The sequence below is a fragment of the Sciurus carolinensis genome, chromosome 16, assembly GCF_902686445.1.
Source record: "Sciurus carolinensis chromosome 16, mSciCar1.2, whole genome shotgun sequence".
NCBI classification, from domain to species: Eukaryota; Metazoa; Chordata; class Mammalia; order Rodentia; family Sciuridae; genus Sciurus; species Sciurus carolinensis.
Genome location: NC_062228.1, coordinates 58999271 through 59014036, shown reverse-complemented (window position 1 = coordinate 59014036; position 14766 = coordinate 58999271). Strand labels below are relative to the sequence as shown.

The following is a 14766-nucleotide window of genomic DNA, read 5'->3' as shown; positions in this document are numbered from 1 at the left end:
AGCCCAAGATGTGGACCAGGGGCAGCTGCCAAGCTCTGGCTCAGCCCCCAAGCTCTGGCTCAGCCCATTCCCCCGCTGCCCCCTTACACAGAGCCCTGAGCACCATGGGGGACCCTCCAGCCCCTGGGTGAGGCTGCTGCTGGAGGTGGGGAAGGAGGAAACCCCCACCACCCCTGTGTGCCCCAGAGCGTCTGCTCAAGGCCCTGCATTCCTGGCGCCTGCCCCCTTTCCTCTGTGCCCACAGCATCTTATCTCTTCCCCCTCCGCGGGCACTTAGAGGGAGTTCCTTCCTTATCTTCGGGGACAGCACCACCCCTGCATCAACGGTTGGGCCTGTGGCCCTGTCAGCTGTGCCTGTCTCCTCTGGATAGGTCCACCTGGGACAAGGGCCACTAGCTCTGGGTCTTTCATGCTTTCTCCAGGCCTTTTCAGTGCAGATCCTGGTTGCCATGGCAACAATGCGGTACCAGGTGGTGGGGAGGGCAGGGCGCCAGGCCTGCCGCAGCTCAGCCATCTCCAGTGCCAGGCCCGCCAGGCCAGGCACAGGGACTGGGCTGATCCCCAGGGCACTCGGGGGACTTCCAGGTCGCACAGGCTCCTCTTCTGTGATGTGCTGCTGGTGGGGAGAGGGAAGGCCAGACGGGGGAGCAGGGATACAAGAGGAGAAGGAGGAAACGGGGAGGGTGGCATCATGGGTGGGGGGTGAAGGGTGGAAAGTCAAGGTAAACTGAAGGACAAGGGGAGCTGCAGGGAGGTGGGTCTTGCCAGGGATGACGGGTGCAGAGGGCACCCCCTCCATGGGGCTGGGGAACACTGAACTCACTGTGGCCCGAGCACAGCGAGCCTGAGCCAGGGACCTGGAGCCCCTGCTGCCTTTGGGGAAAAGCAGGGGCCCGGCCAGACCCACCTTGTCACCTAAGGGAGGTGGGGAGGGGAGGAGAAAATGAGAACCTGGGAGCAAGGGGACCAGCTGAGGGCCCAGAGTCCCTGTCACTGGCTCCTCTTCCCAACCCAAGCAGGATGCAGTTTCCATGACAACCTGGCCAGCAGAAAGGGGGTGGGGACTGCAGAGGGAATTTTCCACATCAGCAGGAAGGAGCCGTGTGGGCTGCAGAGGAAAGAACCGCCAGGAGGGCGGGCGCAGCAGGCCAGCAGCCCCTGGTCCCCACGGCCAGAGGGCAGAGGGCACGCAGGGAAGGATCCTCCTCCTGCCCCATTCTGGCAAACCCACCTCCCGCCACTGTGCGGGAGGTTCAGGAGAGGGACAAGGGTCAACTGTCCAAAGATCAGCAGCTGTCCAGGCCTTGCGAAGGGGGCAGTAGGCAGCACAGGAGCTCCTGCCAGACAGCCAGATTCAAGGGCATGGCCCAGGATAAGTTCCCTCGGAAGGTGGGGGTGGTGGGCTATGGCCGCCTCGGTGAGTCCCTGACCATCTTGGGCCAGCTTCCTCAGGCCCCTTCCCAAAGCCACCACAAGCACATTTGCATCTGTCTGTGTCCACCTACCCAGTATTTTCCAACCAGCCTGGGTCTCTGTCCTCCTCTCTGGTGTCTGTCCCCCTCCCTGGGCCTCTAACACTGCTCTCTGGGGATCTGTCCCCCTTTCTCTGTAGGACTCTCTGTCCCCCTCTATCTCTATCTATGGGTCTCTCTCTGGGCCTCTATCTGTCTCTCAGAATCTGTCCCTTTTCTGTGTGTCCCTGTCCTCCTATCTCTGGGTCTCTAGCCCTCTCCTTTCTCTCCCCCCAGGACAATCCCTCGTCTCCCACCTTCTGGCTCAGGGATCCGAACTGGGTCTAGAGCTTGTTTTTGTCTGGAATCGTGACCCAGGACGGATGGCAGGGAGTGTGCCCTCTTCTCTGCAGCTCCGGAACCTTGCTGCCCTTGGGGAAAGGTCAGTGGCCTTCTGTGAGAGTGGGCTTCCTGACACTCCTGTTCTGGCCTCCCTCAGCTGTGTCTGATATCAGGCAAGTCCCTTGCCCTTCCTGGGCCTTGGTTCACCCAAACATGAAATAGGACAAGCACACCCAGACCAGGCTGGGAGACTGACAGCCCTCCCACAGACTCTGAGAGGAGCTGGGAGGGGAGGCTGATTCCCCCAAGGCCCTCCCCATCTCTCCCCTCTCCCAGGCACCCTGATCTTGTGATAGAAGTGGCCCATCCCCAAATAATCCATGAATTTGGGGCACAAATCCTGCGCCATGCCAACCTCCTGGTGAGCCCCACTCAACCTACAGCCCAAGCCCCGACCCCTTTAGTCATCTGTCCCTGAACTCAACCGTTCTTGCCCTCGTCCACCCCAGGTGGGGTCCCCCTCAGCCCTGGCTGACCAGACTACAGAGAGGCAGCTCCTGGAGGCCTCACACCTCTGGAACCATGCTGTGTTTGTGGCCCGAGGGGCTCTATGGGGAACTGAGGACATCACCAGGTTAGATGCAGCAGGAGGCCTCCAGGTGAGGACCCACTGGGATCCCCAGGTACCAGAGGGGGCCTGCAAAGACCCCAGTCCCCCTGACCCCAGCTCTTGCTTCCAGAGCCTCCGTGTCACTATGGCCACACACCCAGACGGCTTTCGGCTCCAGGAACCCCTGGCTTCAGTCCATATCACTGGGCCTCGCACTGTGCTCTATGAAGGTCCTGTGCGTGGACTCTGCCCATTTGCCCCCCGAAACTCCAACACGATGGCAGCCGCTGCCCTAGCTGCCCCTAGCCTGGGCTTTGACAATGTGATTGGGGTGCTTGTGGCAGATCTCAGGTGAGCCAAAATGAGCAGGAGTTTGGGTTGGTTCCTGGCCAACCAGACTGACTGCCCTGCTTCCTGCAGCCTCACAGACATGCACATGGTGGACGTGGAGCTGAGAGGCCCCCCAGGCCCCACAGGTCGAAGCTTTACTGTGCACACCCACCGAGAGAACCCTGCTGAGCCAGGCGCTGTGACGGGCTCCGCCACAGTCACAGCCTTCTGGCGCAGCCTTCTGGGTGCGGTCAGACCCTCCTCAATGCTAGCGACCCCTCCCCTTGGGCTCTGGGTGCTTGTGTTTACAGAGGTTGGGGTCTTGGGCTCAGGTTCTGCAGTTTTGATACTCTCTGTGAATCTTTATTTCTGAATCTCCTTAACCTTGCCATTCCACAACTTGAATCTTTGTATACGTCTCCATCTCTGTCCATGTCCCCTCTCAGTCTCTGTCCCCCTTTCTGTAGGCCTCTTTGTCTACACTCCAGTTCCCTGTCTCTTTAGGTCTCTCTATCCACACCCAAATCAGTCTCTATCTATTCCCACCACAAGTCTCTGTCTCTCGGTCTTTATCTGTTCACACCCGTCAGTCTGTCTACGTGTCCACACCCCAAGTCTCTGTCTCTCTGGGTCGTGCTCCTTCCTCCTGTTCCGCTTTGGTCAGTCCCTTCACTATGTCCGCCCCGTCCCCAAGTGTCGATCTCATCTCTCCATCTTTCTCTCTATCTTGGTCTTTCATTGTCCATCTTCCCCCTCTCCCTGCAGGATGCTGCCAGCTTCCCTCCAGGCCCGGGATCCATCTCTGCTAAGAAGCCTCTTTCGCCCAAGAGGACATCTTGACTGACTGATCTCCCCACACCTCTGCCCCACTCTAGTCCTGGCCGCACTTCCCCAGGAGCTCCCTACTCTCAGTAAAGATCAGACACTTCTCCTAGTACTGTCTGGTGTCTACTTCCGTATTTCCCTCTGTGGCGTCACTACGTCTGCACACAGTTCATATGACGCCATAGCAATGGGCGGGCGCACACTGCAGCAAACCTCCGGGAAGTTATCGCGAGAGCCTACCCACTACATTTCCCAGAACCCTCCGGGTAACAGTGGGCGTGGGAATACCGGAGCGGTCGGCTTTCCGAGACGCATTTCCGGGACGTGCCGCAGGGACCGACGGAAGTTGTTGACCTGTGTTTTCTACAAGTGACAGCACACTTCCGGGCCACGCGGCCTGGATGTTCCTTACGAACCGAGCGTTCCGCGGGGTCCGCCGGGAGTCGTAGTCCGGAGCGCGGGGGTCTCTGGGAGCTGTAGTTCATCCCGCCTGTCCAGTCAGCGCGGTGCCGCCGCCTTGCACTCGGAGCCTAGAGCCGCCGCCCAGGGGGATGCGGGAACCCCTGGCTCGGGGGAACGGAGAGGCAGGCGGGGTGAGGGGCGTTGCCAGGCAAAGGGCGAGCGCCGTGGTTGGGGTACGGGTCGGGGAAAGGGCTCTAATTATTTGGTGTCCAGGGAGGGGGCCTGTTTGCCATGCGATAGAAAAATGAGATCCTGTTGCTTAGTGACTGGGGAGGGGGCCCTGTTGCCAGGTGACAAGAGGAGAGGACCTCTTTTAATGACAGGGGAAGGGGAGTCTTCTGTTGCTAGGCAACCCGGAAAGACCTTGTTACCTAGAGACAGGAGAGAAGAGGAGGATTCCTCTACTGCTAGGTAATCAGAGGAGGGACTTTGATACCTAGTGTATGGGGGATGTCATCCGTTGCTAGGTAACCAAAGAAAGATCCTGTTACCTAGGAAAAGGGGAGAGGGGATCCTCTGTTGCTAGGTGACAATGATAGGGACCCTTTTACTTACAGACATGACAGGAGTGGTTCTCTCTTGCCAGGTGAGCAGAAGAGAGCCTTTTTAATGTAAGAATCGTTTCTTTGCCAGGAGACGGCGCAGGAAACAGGGTCAGAGACCCAGTGTCCTCCCAGGCTGCCCCTAGCACACCTCAGTCGCCATGCCCGAGGTTGGACCTCACACATTGGTCCTATAGATCCTGGGCCCCTGAGCACCTTCTCCCCCTCAACCTTAGCAGGAGCTGAGGACAGCATGTCCCAGGCCCCAGGAGCGCAGCCAAACCCGCCCTCCGTGTACCACGAACGGCAGCGCCTGGAGCTGTGCGCAGTCCACGCCCTCAACAACGTCCTGCAGCAGCAGCTCTTTAGCCAGGAGGCTGCCGATGAGATCTGCAAGAGGTGACTGTCACCTGCCCTGGACCCTCAGGGCGGGCTCAGAGAGGCAGAGCAGCCCACCTGGGGTTCACCGGACATGCCCTTTCGCTGCCTGAACTGGAGCCTGGGACTAGACATGGAGGTGTTTCTTTTTCTACCTGTCAGTCCCCACAGTCTCAGCCCCAGCCCAGGCCTCACCCTCTCTTACCACAGACTCAGTGGCCAGTTTTTCTTCTCCAGGGCATCCTACACACAGCCTCAGCGCTGACCCTGCCCCCTCCCCATCCTTTCCCCCAGGTAAAGTCCCCTTAACCTGATGTCCAAGGCCTACATGCTCTGGTCCCTGCCTGCCTCTGCAGCTCTGTCTCTCGCTGTTCCCCTCAAATCAGACTTCTCTGCAGTCCCTGAAGGAGCTCCACTATGATGCCTCTGGACCTTTGCGTGGGCTTTCCTTACTTCCTTCTCTTGGCAGCCTGTATCTTCTTCCTCGAAATTTCAAACATCACTTCTCCTTATCGCCTTCATTCCCTCCTCTCACCCCACTGTGCACAGCAGGCCCCACTGTGCTGCCTGACCTTCCACCCAGCCTTCTCCCCAGCCTTCTCACCTGCAGTCCCTCCCTTCCAACCAGTGCCCCCTGTGACCCCAGAGAGATCTTTCTATATCCAGAGATGGCCCTGTCTCCCTCCCCTCTCACTCAGCTTCCTCAGCTACCCAGCATCCTCACACTGATTGTTATAGGATTCATTTTTCTCCTCTGTCACTCAAAACAAGGATTGATCTACTCTTTCATGCCAAGGCCATGATGGGGACCCAAAGCTGTCAGGTAGCAGCCCTGCCTTAAGAGAGGTGACAAGGGGAACAGACCCACAGAAAAATAAAACACATTTTCCCCTCCCCCTGCCCTGCCTTCCATGGGTCAGACAGGGAACAAAGATACAGTTGTTCAGAGAGCAGGGCTCAGAGAGACGCATGTGGCAGGGTGGGTCCCTGGGCTGGGGGAGCTGGAGGGAACAGCAGACAGCTGGGACAGGTGGCTGGGAAGGGCCAGTGCTGAGGCCACAAGATCACAAATGCTGGGTGGAAGAGGTGGGACTATCCTGGGGGGCAGGCACCAGGGAGGGCTGTGAGAAGGGCGGGGCAGGCTCAGCCCTGAGTGAGGCAGAGGCCTGAGGACACGGTAGTCTGCCAGTCGTCATCCAGGGGCCTCAGTTCACCCAGTTCACTCCTGACCCCAAGCCCAGCTGGAGGTCAGGAGACAGGATCTTGAAGGACAGAGAAAGGATATGGTCATGCTGAGAAGGCTCCTGGATGGGACTTTGTCCAGGGGCACTGGGGAGCCATGAGAGGGCTGTGAACACGAAGGGAAGGGGCATCTCTGGGGTCACAAGGGTGATGGCTGGAGGGGAAGGCTGGAGGCTGGGTGGGGGTCCAGGCAGAAGAAGACAGAAGCCTGAGCTGGGGCCCTGGGAACAGGGGAGAGTTAGAGGACAGGAGGGACAGAACTTTGGGGTTGAAGAGAGAAGTCAGAGGCCGAGCCCTGGGACCCTCCTGCTGTATGGGAAGGGTGAGACCTCTCCAGGATCGCAGCTCAGCTCTGATCACCCACCTCCACCAGGTTGGCTCCAGACTCCCGACTGAACCCCCATCGCAGCCTCCTGGGCACTGGCAACTATGACGTCAATGTGATCATGGCCGCCCTGCAGGGGCTGGGGCTGGCTGCCGTGTGGTGGGACAGGAGGAGGTAGGACCCAGAATGCTACATCCTGCCTCGGCAGGCACGGGCTGTGTGGCCGGCGCGGGACGGGAGGTTCGCACGGCCCACGGGTGCCAGTGGGCTGGGAGGTGGATAAAGGACGAGTGTGAAGATCAGAGGATGATGGGCAGCACGATGGTCACTAGGTGAATTAAAGAAGGGCGAGTGAGGCGTGAGTGGATGGCTGGTGCATGAATTAAAGCAGAATGGCTGGCAGGCAACGGGTACCTGATGGGTGGCTGGTGACTGGATGGATGAGTGGAGGTTTGGGTGGGTGAACCATGTCAGGATAAACAGGAGATGGATCAGTGGGTGGTGGTAGTTGAGGGGGGTTTGGAAGGGTGGGTGGCTGGGTGGGATGTAATGCATGGAAAATAGACAAGCAGGTGGGAGGGGGCTGGTGGCTGATGGAGAATAGAAGGGATGAAGGGTTCATTGCCGGGTGGGTGGACAAGTGGATGCATTGCTGGTGGGAGGTCTGATTGGCAGGGGCCAGGCTTGAATAGGCGCGAGAACGGATGGGTAGAGGGTGGAGGGACTCGGGACCACAGAGGCCCATGCCATCAAAGACCTTGGTAACATCTGGCCAGCTCATCAAGGCCAGGCAGAACAGGCCTGACCCACATCCCCTTCCCCGCTACCCAGGCCCCTGTCCCAGCTGGCCCTGCCCCAGGTGCTGGGGCTGATCCTGAACCTGCCTTCACCTGTGTCGCTGGGGCTCCTGTCCCTGCCGCTGCGCCGGCGGCACTGGGTGGCTTTGCGCCAAGTGGATGGTGTCTACTACAACCTGGACTCCAAGCTGCGGGCACCTGAGGCCCTGGGGAATGAAGACGGTGTCCGGTGAGCCAGGGCAAAAGCGACTGAGGTTGGGGCCTTGAGCTGGAACCCCACCCTGCCCAAAAGAAATACGGCTGGCGGGGCCTCAGTTTCCCCATTTCTCTCATCCAGAGCCTTCCTGGCAGCCGCCCTGGCCCAAGGCCTGTGTGAGGTGCTGCTGGTGGTGACCAAGGAGGTGGAAGAGAAGGGTTGCTGGCTGCAGACAGACTGACCCATGGCCCACTCTGCCAGCCATCTGCCTGTGTGGCCATGCCCAGCCTGGGTTCCAAGTGCCGGGGAAGGGCCTGCACTTTAAGGACCTCAGAGGCCCCTCCCCTTCCCCACATTCCTGCTCCCCAATGCCGCTGCTGCCTCAATAAATCTGCCAATTTGCTCCTTGCCTGATCTGTGTCCAACTGACCCCCCCCCCCCCGCTGAGGGTCCCTCTCCATCAGAGAGGTCAGATACCCCAGTAAGAGAGACAAGGAACAAGACACATTGATATGGTCTCGTGTGTGGTAGGGTGAGGCTCAGTAGACTGCGAGGTCTACTTCCAGTCTGTTGGGAGGCAGGGAGAAAAATGATCCCCACAGATGTTCAGGAATCCCAGAGCCAGTGAATGTGTTGGGTGACAGCAAGTTTCCAGCAAGGCTGCCGGTGGAAGTGGGCGGCCCATCAGCTGGCCTCACAACAGGGAGACGATCCTGGCTCTGGTGGGCCCCATGAAGCTGCAGGGGAGGCAGTGGGGAGCTCATCCAGGGTCTGGCCTCCATAGGTGAGACAGTACACCAAGTGCGGGGCGATTTCTTACAGCACCAGGGGAAGCAAACACCACCGCAATCCAGGAGGGGTGCCCGCCTCAGAGAAAGCCACCTGGGCCAAGACTTAGGAGGTGAGGGGGCTGTGCCGCATATTGGAGGAAAGGCCTCCCGGTGCAGAGCGCAGCTCCACAAAGGCCCTGAGGGCAGAGGGGACAAGAGGAGACGATGCCTGGCCTTTCTGGCCATGGTATGCACCTGGCTATGACTCCAGGAGCAGGAGCAGAAGAGCCTGCAGTGAGGATCCCACGGCGCCACTCAGGCCGGTTAGCCCTTGGGCCTCCTCTGCATTGTCCTGTAGCGCCTGTTTCTCTGCTGAGACTCCCTTGTCCCAGGGGAGCCATCCTCTGGGCCCGCCTTGCTGATGACACCCAGGGCTGGAGCAGTCAGACCCGCCATCCAGGCTCCAAGTAGCAGGAGGCACAAGGCGATGCCAGGACTCCTGGCCCAGTGGTGTGGGGAGTCAAAGGGGGTCTCCCAGGACACTGGGGAACAGCAGAGGTGAAGGGACGGGATGGGGGGTAAGGGGCAGATCACCTGTAATGGCACAGAGACAGGAGTGGCCATGGAAAGTTGGGGAGGGCCTCCAGAATGGAAAACGACTATGTGAGCCCAGAACATTGCCGCCAGTGCTGCTGCTCGTCCCAGTAGTTACCCCAAGAGGTCACGAGGGACAAGGTGATCCTGACCAGAAGCAAACCAGGCAGGGCCTCTGGGACATGGGGCTCTGAGCAGGTCAGCTCTAGGATGGGGGACAGACTGGAGGACCCTCGGTACCCTGAGGAACAGGGGGTGATGGATGCTGTGCTCAGTAGAATGGAAGGAATGAGACTGGTCAGGACCAGTGACATGCAGGAAGTGGGGACTCAGGAGATGAATTCAGGGGTCACAGGTCTGTCCTGGAAAGTGAGAGTTGTGAGTACAGGGAGAAAAGCAGGTAGAGGGACCAGGCTGAACCTGGAGATCCCTTATGTGCCATCCAGAAGGGTGGACCCAGTGGCAGAGGGACACTGGGATGGGGAGGCAGGAGGCAACCTGGTTTAGGGTGTGACTCCCCACCTCAGCCTCCATCTGGAAGCCACCAGGCAATGAGGTCACCCCAGGACCACAGATGCCACACCCTGACGCCAACATGGGCAGGGCAGACACCATCCATGCAGGATGCCTAGTGACCTCTGGACATGCAGAGGCTCAGCAGCATCACAGTTTCCAGAATTTCTGAGGTAAGAGGACAAGTTGTAAAGTAAAAGGCAAAATGACTGAGACATGCTGCTGGAGCAGCCGTCGCTCCCGCCCTCCTGTCTCCTGGCCGCTTATCGGCCGCAGGTCTCTCTCCTGGGGGCTCTGTCTCTGCCTCTGCCTCAATCGCCCTCATTTCCCTTCGCCTCTGTCCCCACCTCCCACTGCCCCTCTCAGCCCAGATTCTCCTTTCATCGCTCATCTTCCTGGTCTCAGGATCTTTCTCAGCCTCTATCGCCCTCCTCCCTGCCCCCTCACCCAGGCCGTCGCCTGTCCCATCCCTGGTGGCAGACAGCTGGCAGGACTCCTGAGTGCTTCTATTCTTGGCTTGAGTGGCAGCAGCTGTAATCTCCCAGGTGCTCCCTCAGTTGTGGCCAAATAAGGCCTGGAGCAGGAGCCAGCGTGGGACCCAGAGGGGGCCGGACCCTGGCGGCGCCCTTCTGAGCCCCCTCCCGCGCTCACCCTCCCACCGGGCGAGGGTGTGAGCCGGCAGGACAGACGGCTCACTGGTTGAGCGCCTCCTGTTTGCCCCTCACGGTGCTGAAGGTCCGCCCACCGTCCCCACCCCCACCCTCTGGCGCCCCCAATTCTCAGGGAAGCGCCTGGGACTCGGGGCGCCCCTCGCCAGTGGAGTCGGCCGATCCCAAAGCTGGGGGGCTCTCGAGAGGCCCCAGCAGCCCGTCGCGGGGCCCCGCGCGGACCCCAGAGCCGTGGGCGCCAACTGCAGGAGGGCGGCGGGTCACGAGGGGGTGGCGGGCGGGGGTGCAGCTGTCCCGCCGCGCTGGTGCCGACAGCTGCGGCCCGATTTAGCTCACAGGGCCGGGGTTTGGCCAGATAAGGCGACGCGGGGCGGGCCGGGCGCCCTAGGCGCCCCTTCAAATTGCCGGGCCGGGCCAGGGGGGCGGCCGTCGCCGACGCCAGGTGAGGGGCCGCGGCCGCACCGCCCCGGCCGCCCGCGCTTTCACCCATCCCTGTTCTGCGGGTTTCTGTCCCCCTGCCCTTCGCTCTCCACTGGGTCTCCCCGCGTCTGTCTGTCCGTCCTCCGGCTGTCTCCTGCTTCTCTCCCTCGCTCTCCTCGGGCTCTCTCCGCCCCTGGCCCCTCGCGCCCAGCGGCCTCTGTCCCCGCCTGGCTGGCTCTCTCCTCCCTCTCCGTCTCTCCCTCTCTGTCTCCCCTTCTCTCTCCGTCTCTCTCTGTCTCTGTCTCCCTCCCTTCCTCTGTCTCTGTCCCTCCCCGTCCCTCCATCTGTGTCTCTCTCCCTCTCTCTCTGACTCTTTCTCTGTCCCCCCATCTCTCTCCCTCCCTCTGTCTCTGTCTCTCTGTCCCCCCATCTCTCTCCCTCACTCTTTGTCCCCCCATCTCTCTCCCTCCCTCTCTGTCTCTGTCTCTCTGTCCCCCCCCCCCCCATCTCTCTCCCTCTCTCTCTTTCTGTCTCCCTCTCTGTCTCTCTGTGCTGCTCACTCCGTCCCTCCCGTCTGGTCCCCTCAGCTGATGGAAGTCCTGCCCGCCCTGAGCATTTTCTGCTGAATAAAGCCGGTTCTGTCCCCACCTCTCTTGCTCCTTTCGCCTCTTCTTTCCTTCCTCACTCCTCTGCCTCCAGCCCTGGTCCCCACGGAGATCAAGGGGATGGACCCACCCTGGGGTGGGGACAGGCCTCCTCCCTCCCAGATACAGCAACAAAGAGAAAGATGAGGAGAGAGTGGATGCAGAGGGAGAACCAGGGACAGGGACCAGGAGACAGGGCGTAGGGAGAGCAGACAGCAGCCACAGGGACTGGGGAACTCAGACACCAAGGAGCAGAGACCAGCGCCCCCCACTCCATCCCAACAGATCCAGGGGACAAGGGCTGGTGGCTGAGTTGCTCCTTCCCCCTCTGGACCAGGATGTGCCTGGCTCAGGACAATGGGCCCTTGTCCTCTCTCCTTGGGCAGCTGGGGACGGCCTGTGGGATGGCCAGGGGAGGGCTCCTGGGGAAGCGTGGATGGCCTGCAGCGCCCTCAGCCCTCTCCACCCTCAGGCCTTCCTTTCCGGCCTCCACCTGCCCCGACTGCCTTCTTCTCTGCCTGGGAATGGGCATTTATGGGTCACCTACTGTAGGCACTGGAATGCCTCCTCACCTCTTTACCCTCCCACCTGTCCCTCCCTGTTCTTGTTCCTTCCTCTGCACCCTCTGCTTGATCATCCTGTACTTCTGGCTCCAGCCTGGGAGGAAATGGGCATTTATTAAGTACCTAGTGTTGACAGGCCATTTCCACACGCTGCCTCTGTGCCTCTTCTTCCCTGGGCTGGGGTCTTCCTCCTGTTCTCTTCTGGTTTGCCAGGTCCCTCCTGGGAGGACGTGGGCATCTACCGAGCACCTGCTGTGTGCCAGGGACAACACTGTCCCCTCCCCCTGTACCTGCACCCACCATTTACTTTCTTTCCTCTTCTCTCCGACTTGCTGCCCTCTCCTGGAGGAGAGAATGAACACATTTGAGCACCCACTGTGTACTGGGCACTTTGCATACCATCTCACTGTTTTTTCCCCCTGTCCTCTTCTCTGTCCTCTCCTTTTCCTTCTGAGCTCTGGGCCCTCTTCCAAGGCAAGGAACACACTTATTGAGCACTTCTGGTATACCCGGCAATTGTGTGCTTCCTCTACTCTCCCCCCATCCTCCAGTCTCCACTGACCTATGGTCTGACAGCCTCTGCTTCTTTCTTTCAGGGAAGGACATGGGCATGATTAGGTACTTATTGTATGCCAATTTTCTTACATCGACCCTCCCCTCACTTGTTTCTGTTGTCTTATCTCTGGTTTCTCCTTTCTGCTCCTTCTGCTCTTTCTTGGGCAATTACAGAGCACCTGCTGGATGCCAGGCCATTAACGTCCCACCTCATTTCCTCTGCCTCTTTCTCTCCACCCCTCTTGCTCTGCCAGCTTCTCTCTCCCTCGCTTCTCTGAGCTGGGCATTTATCTAGTGCCCCCTGTTGCCCCCCAGGATTCGCCTGCACCTCCCCTTCCCTTCCTTGCCGGTTCTTTTCCCCTCCTGCTCCACCTCCGCTCCTGCTCTCTCCTCCAGGCGCCCTGCCTCCCTGCACACCATCCTGGCTCCCTCCTCCCAGCTCCTCTGCCCTGCCAGCTCCCTCCTACAGGAGGAAAGGAGCCTGTGCTGGGCACTGCTGACCCTTGGGGTCACCTCCTAGGCTCTGTTCCCTCCCTTCCTCCTGGCTTCTTCCTCTGCTCATGGCTGGGCAGGGAGTGGGCACTTGTTGAGTACCTACTATATGCCAGCCACAGCTTTTCTTCTTTGTTCTCTCTACTGAAGTTTTCCTCTCCTTTCTCCTGGAGAACACTTAAAGAGCACTTACTGTATGCCTCGTAGTTTCTACCTAGATCCCCTCTCCTTAGGCTGTCTTTCTTCCTGTTTTTCCTCTGCAATGATTTCTTCTTTCTTACCTATCTCTCCTGAAGAAGGGAAGGGGCATTTATTGAGTGCCAGCTGTGTGCTGAGCTCTTTTTAAGCACTTCCTTCCCTTCTCACAATCTGCTCCCCCTTCTCCTCCTTCCTGCTCCGTGTTCTCGGGAAAGGGAAGGGGCACTAATCGACCGCCAGCTGTATGCTAGGCAATCAACACACACTGACACCTCTCTCTGTAGCTCCCTCTCCTCTCTTTCTCTTCTCATCAGTGGAAGCTCCAAACTTTCTAGGCGGGAGGGGTTTGGGGGTCCTCTGAAGCCACCACTGTGGAAGGGGCAAGTTGGCATCGCCTCGTATGCTGCGAAGACTGAAACAGGGCCGATTTGGGTTCCCATCCAACTTCATCTGAGTTCTCATGGACGAGGTGTGGGTGAGAGCAGCTCTCCCTTGGAGGGGTGCTGGGGGTCTCTGGGGAGGCGGGAGCTGGTCTGAGTAGCTGCCCAGGGTCTCCTCCTTCCTCCCCCAGGCCCTGCAGGCAGAAGCAGGGCAGGGGGTGTGGCGAGGCGCTCCCCTGTCGCCTGGTCCTGGGGTCCCTCCCTCTGCCCCTCATTCTCTCACAGCTCCCAGTCCTCTGCCCCCACCTCTGCCCTCTCTTCCTCTGCCACACTTTCCTCACATGCCGGTGCCTGCCCGCACCCTCCTGTCACCGGGTCTCCTGATGGCCCCCGCCACTGCCTCCCCTCCTCCCTCCCTCCCCCCTTCCTTCCCCCTTTCTTGCTCCTCCTCCTCCCTCCCTCCCCCTTCCTTCCCCCTTTCTTGCTCCTCCTCCTCCCTCCCTCCCCCCTTCCTTCCCCCTTTCTTGCTCCTCCTCCTCCCTCCTCCCCCCTCCACAGCTGCCCCCCACGAGGCTCTGCTCTGGTCCTTCCCCTTCTTCACCTGCCCCACCATTTCCCGACCCCACCTTTTCATGCTCGCCCTTCCCAGACCCTCACACCACCTGTGCCCTCCTCCCCAGCGGGAGGCACTGCAGCAGGCAGGCAGGTGCCCCTCGCCTCCTCGCACACTCCCGCCCTTCTCCCATTCCAGCGCTCCCAGGCCTCGCCCGGCTGTCTCTCCCTGAACCTTCATTACTTTCCCCTCGCTCTCCCCTTCCGCTTCCCCTGGCTCCCTCCCCACCACAGTCCCTGGGCCGAGGGCCTCCCCTTCCTCTGAGGGCTGGGAGCTATTCTGAGGGTGGTGCTGACACCTCTGCCCTGCCCCCTGTCTCTGTCCCTAAGGCCAGAAGGTGGTGACCAGCAGGACTGGCAGGGCCCCTCCACAAAGCTGATGTCTTTATCCCACTCAGCACAAGGGCCTTCCACCCGGGCTTCACCCTTCACTGGGTTCACGTCCCTCCAGGTCCCAGGACCTGGCTCTCATGGCTCAGTGACACGTTCTTGTCCTCTGCAGCTCCTGGCTGATGCTGATGGGACCCAGGATCAGTCCTGGACTAGGAAGGACACTTGACCTGTGGGAAGGTGTCCAGAGCCTGGCAGGGTCTCCCCTTCCCTGCTCCTCCTCGCCTCCCCCTCCAGCTCCAAGCCCTGGGTGCCTTTGGCAGCGTCTCTGCAGGGACTCTCTAGCCTGGCTCCACTCAGAGGGCAGCCAGGCCCTCGCCACTCCTCGCTGATGGTGGCTCTTGCTCATGGTTCCTTCTTCCCTCACATCCCCATGGTTCTGCCAGACAGAGCGCAGGGCAAGACTTGAGGGTCCCTGGTGGCCAGTTGTATGGGGTGGGTCCCCCTGCAGGCCCCTGTGAGGGATC

At 60.2% G+C, this 14766-nt stretch overlaps 2 protein-coding genes across 8 annotated transcripts; both read left to right on the top strand.

The window, feature by feature from the left end:
* The first annotated feature begins 1017 nt into the window (after positions 1 to 1017).
* On the top strand, positions 1018 to 3661 carry Aspdh (aspartate dehydrogenase domain containing). 3 transcript variants are annotated; one of them, XM_047529256.1, is made up of 7 exons: positions 1018 to 1417; positions 1749 to 1893; positions 2130 to 2214; positions 2303 to 2452; positions 2534 to 2754; positions 2824 to 2983; positions 3499 to 3661. In XM_047529256.1, exons 1-7 carry the CDS (start codon positions 1363 to 1365, stop codon positions 3571 to 3573), a joined length of 891 nt encoding a protein of 296 aa, XP_047385212.1. In that variant the 5' UTR covers positions 1018 to 1362; the 3' UTR covers positions 3574 to 3661. The 3 variants fall into 3 exon arrangements, with proteins under 3 accessions (XP_047385212.1, XP_047385214.1, XP_047385215.1); XM_047529258.1 differs by having other exon boundaries at positions 1038 to 1417; positions 2824 to 2978; XM_047529259.1 differs by having other exon boundaries at positions 1252 to 1389.
* A 269-nt stretch (positions 3662 to 3930) lies between these two features.
* Josd2 (Josephin domain containing 2) lies at positions 3931 to 7903 on the top strand. 5 transcript variants are annotated; one of them, XM_047528996.1, is made up of 5 exons: positions 3931 to 4151; positions 4802 to 4961; positions 6556 to 6681; positions 7339 to 7533; positions 7642 to 7903. In XM_047528996.1, exons 2-5 carry the CDS (start codon positions 4816 to 4818, stop codon positions 7739 to 7741), a joined length of 567 nt encoding a protein of 188 aa, XP_047384952.1. In that variant the 5' UTR covers positions 3931 to 4151; positions 4802 to 4815; the 3' UTR covers positions 7742 to 7903. The 5 variants fall into 5 exon arrangements, with proteins under 5 accessions (XP_047384952.1, XP_047384953.1, XP_047384951.1 ...); XM_047528997.1 differs by having other exon boundaries at positions 3931 to 4193; XM_047528995.1 differs by having other exon boundaries at positions 3931 to 4193; positions 4799 to 4961.
* Positions 7904 to 14766: the final 6863 nt, after the last annotated feature.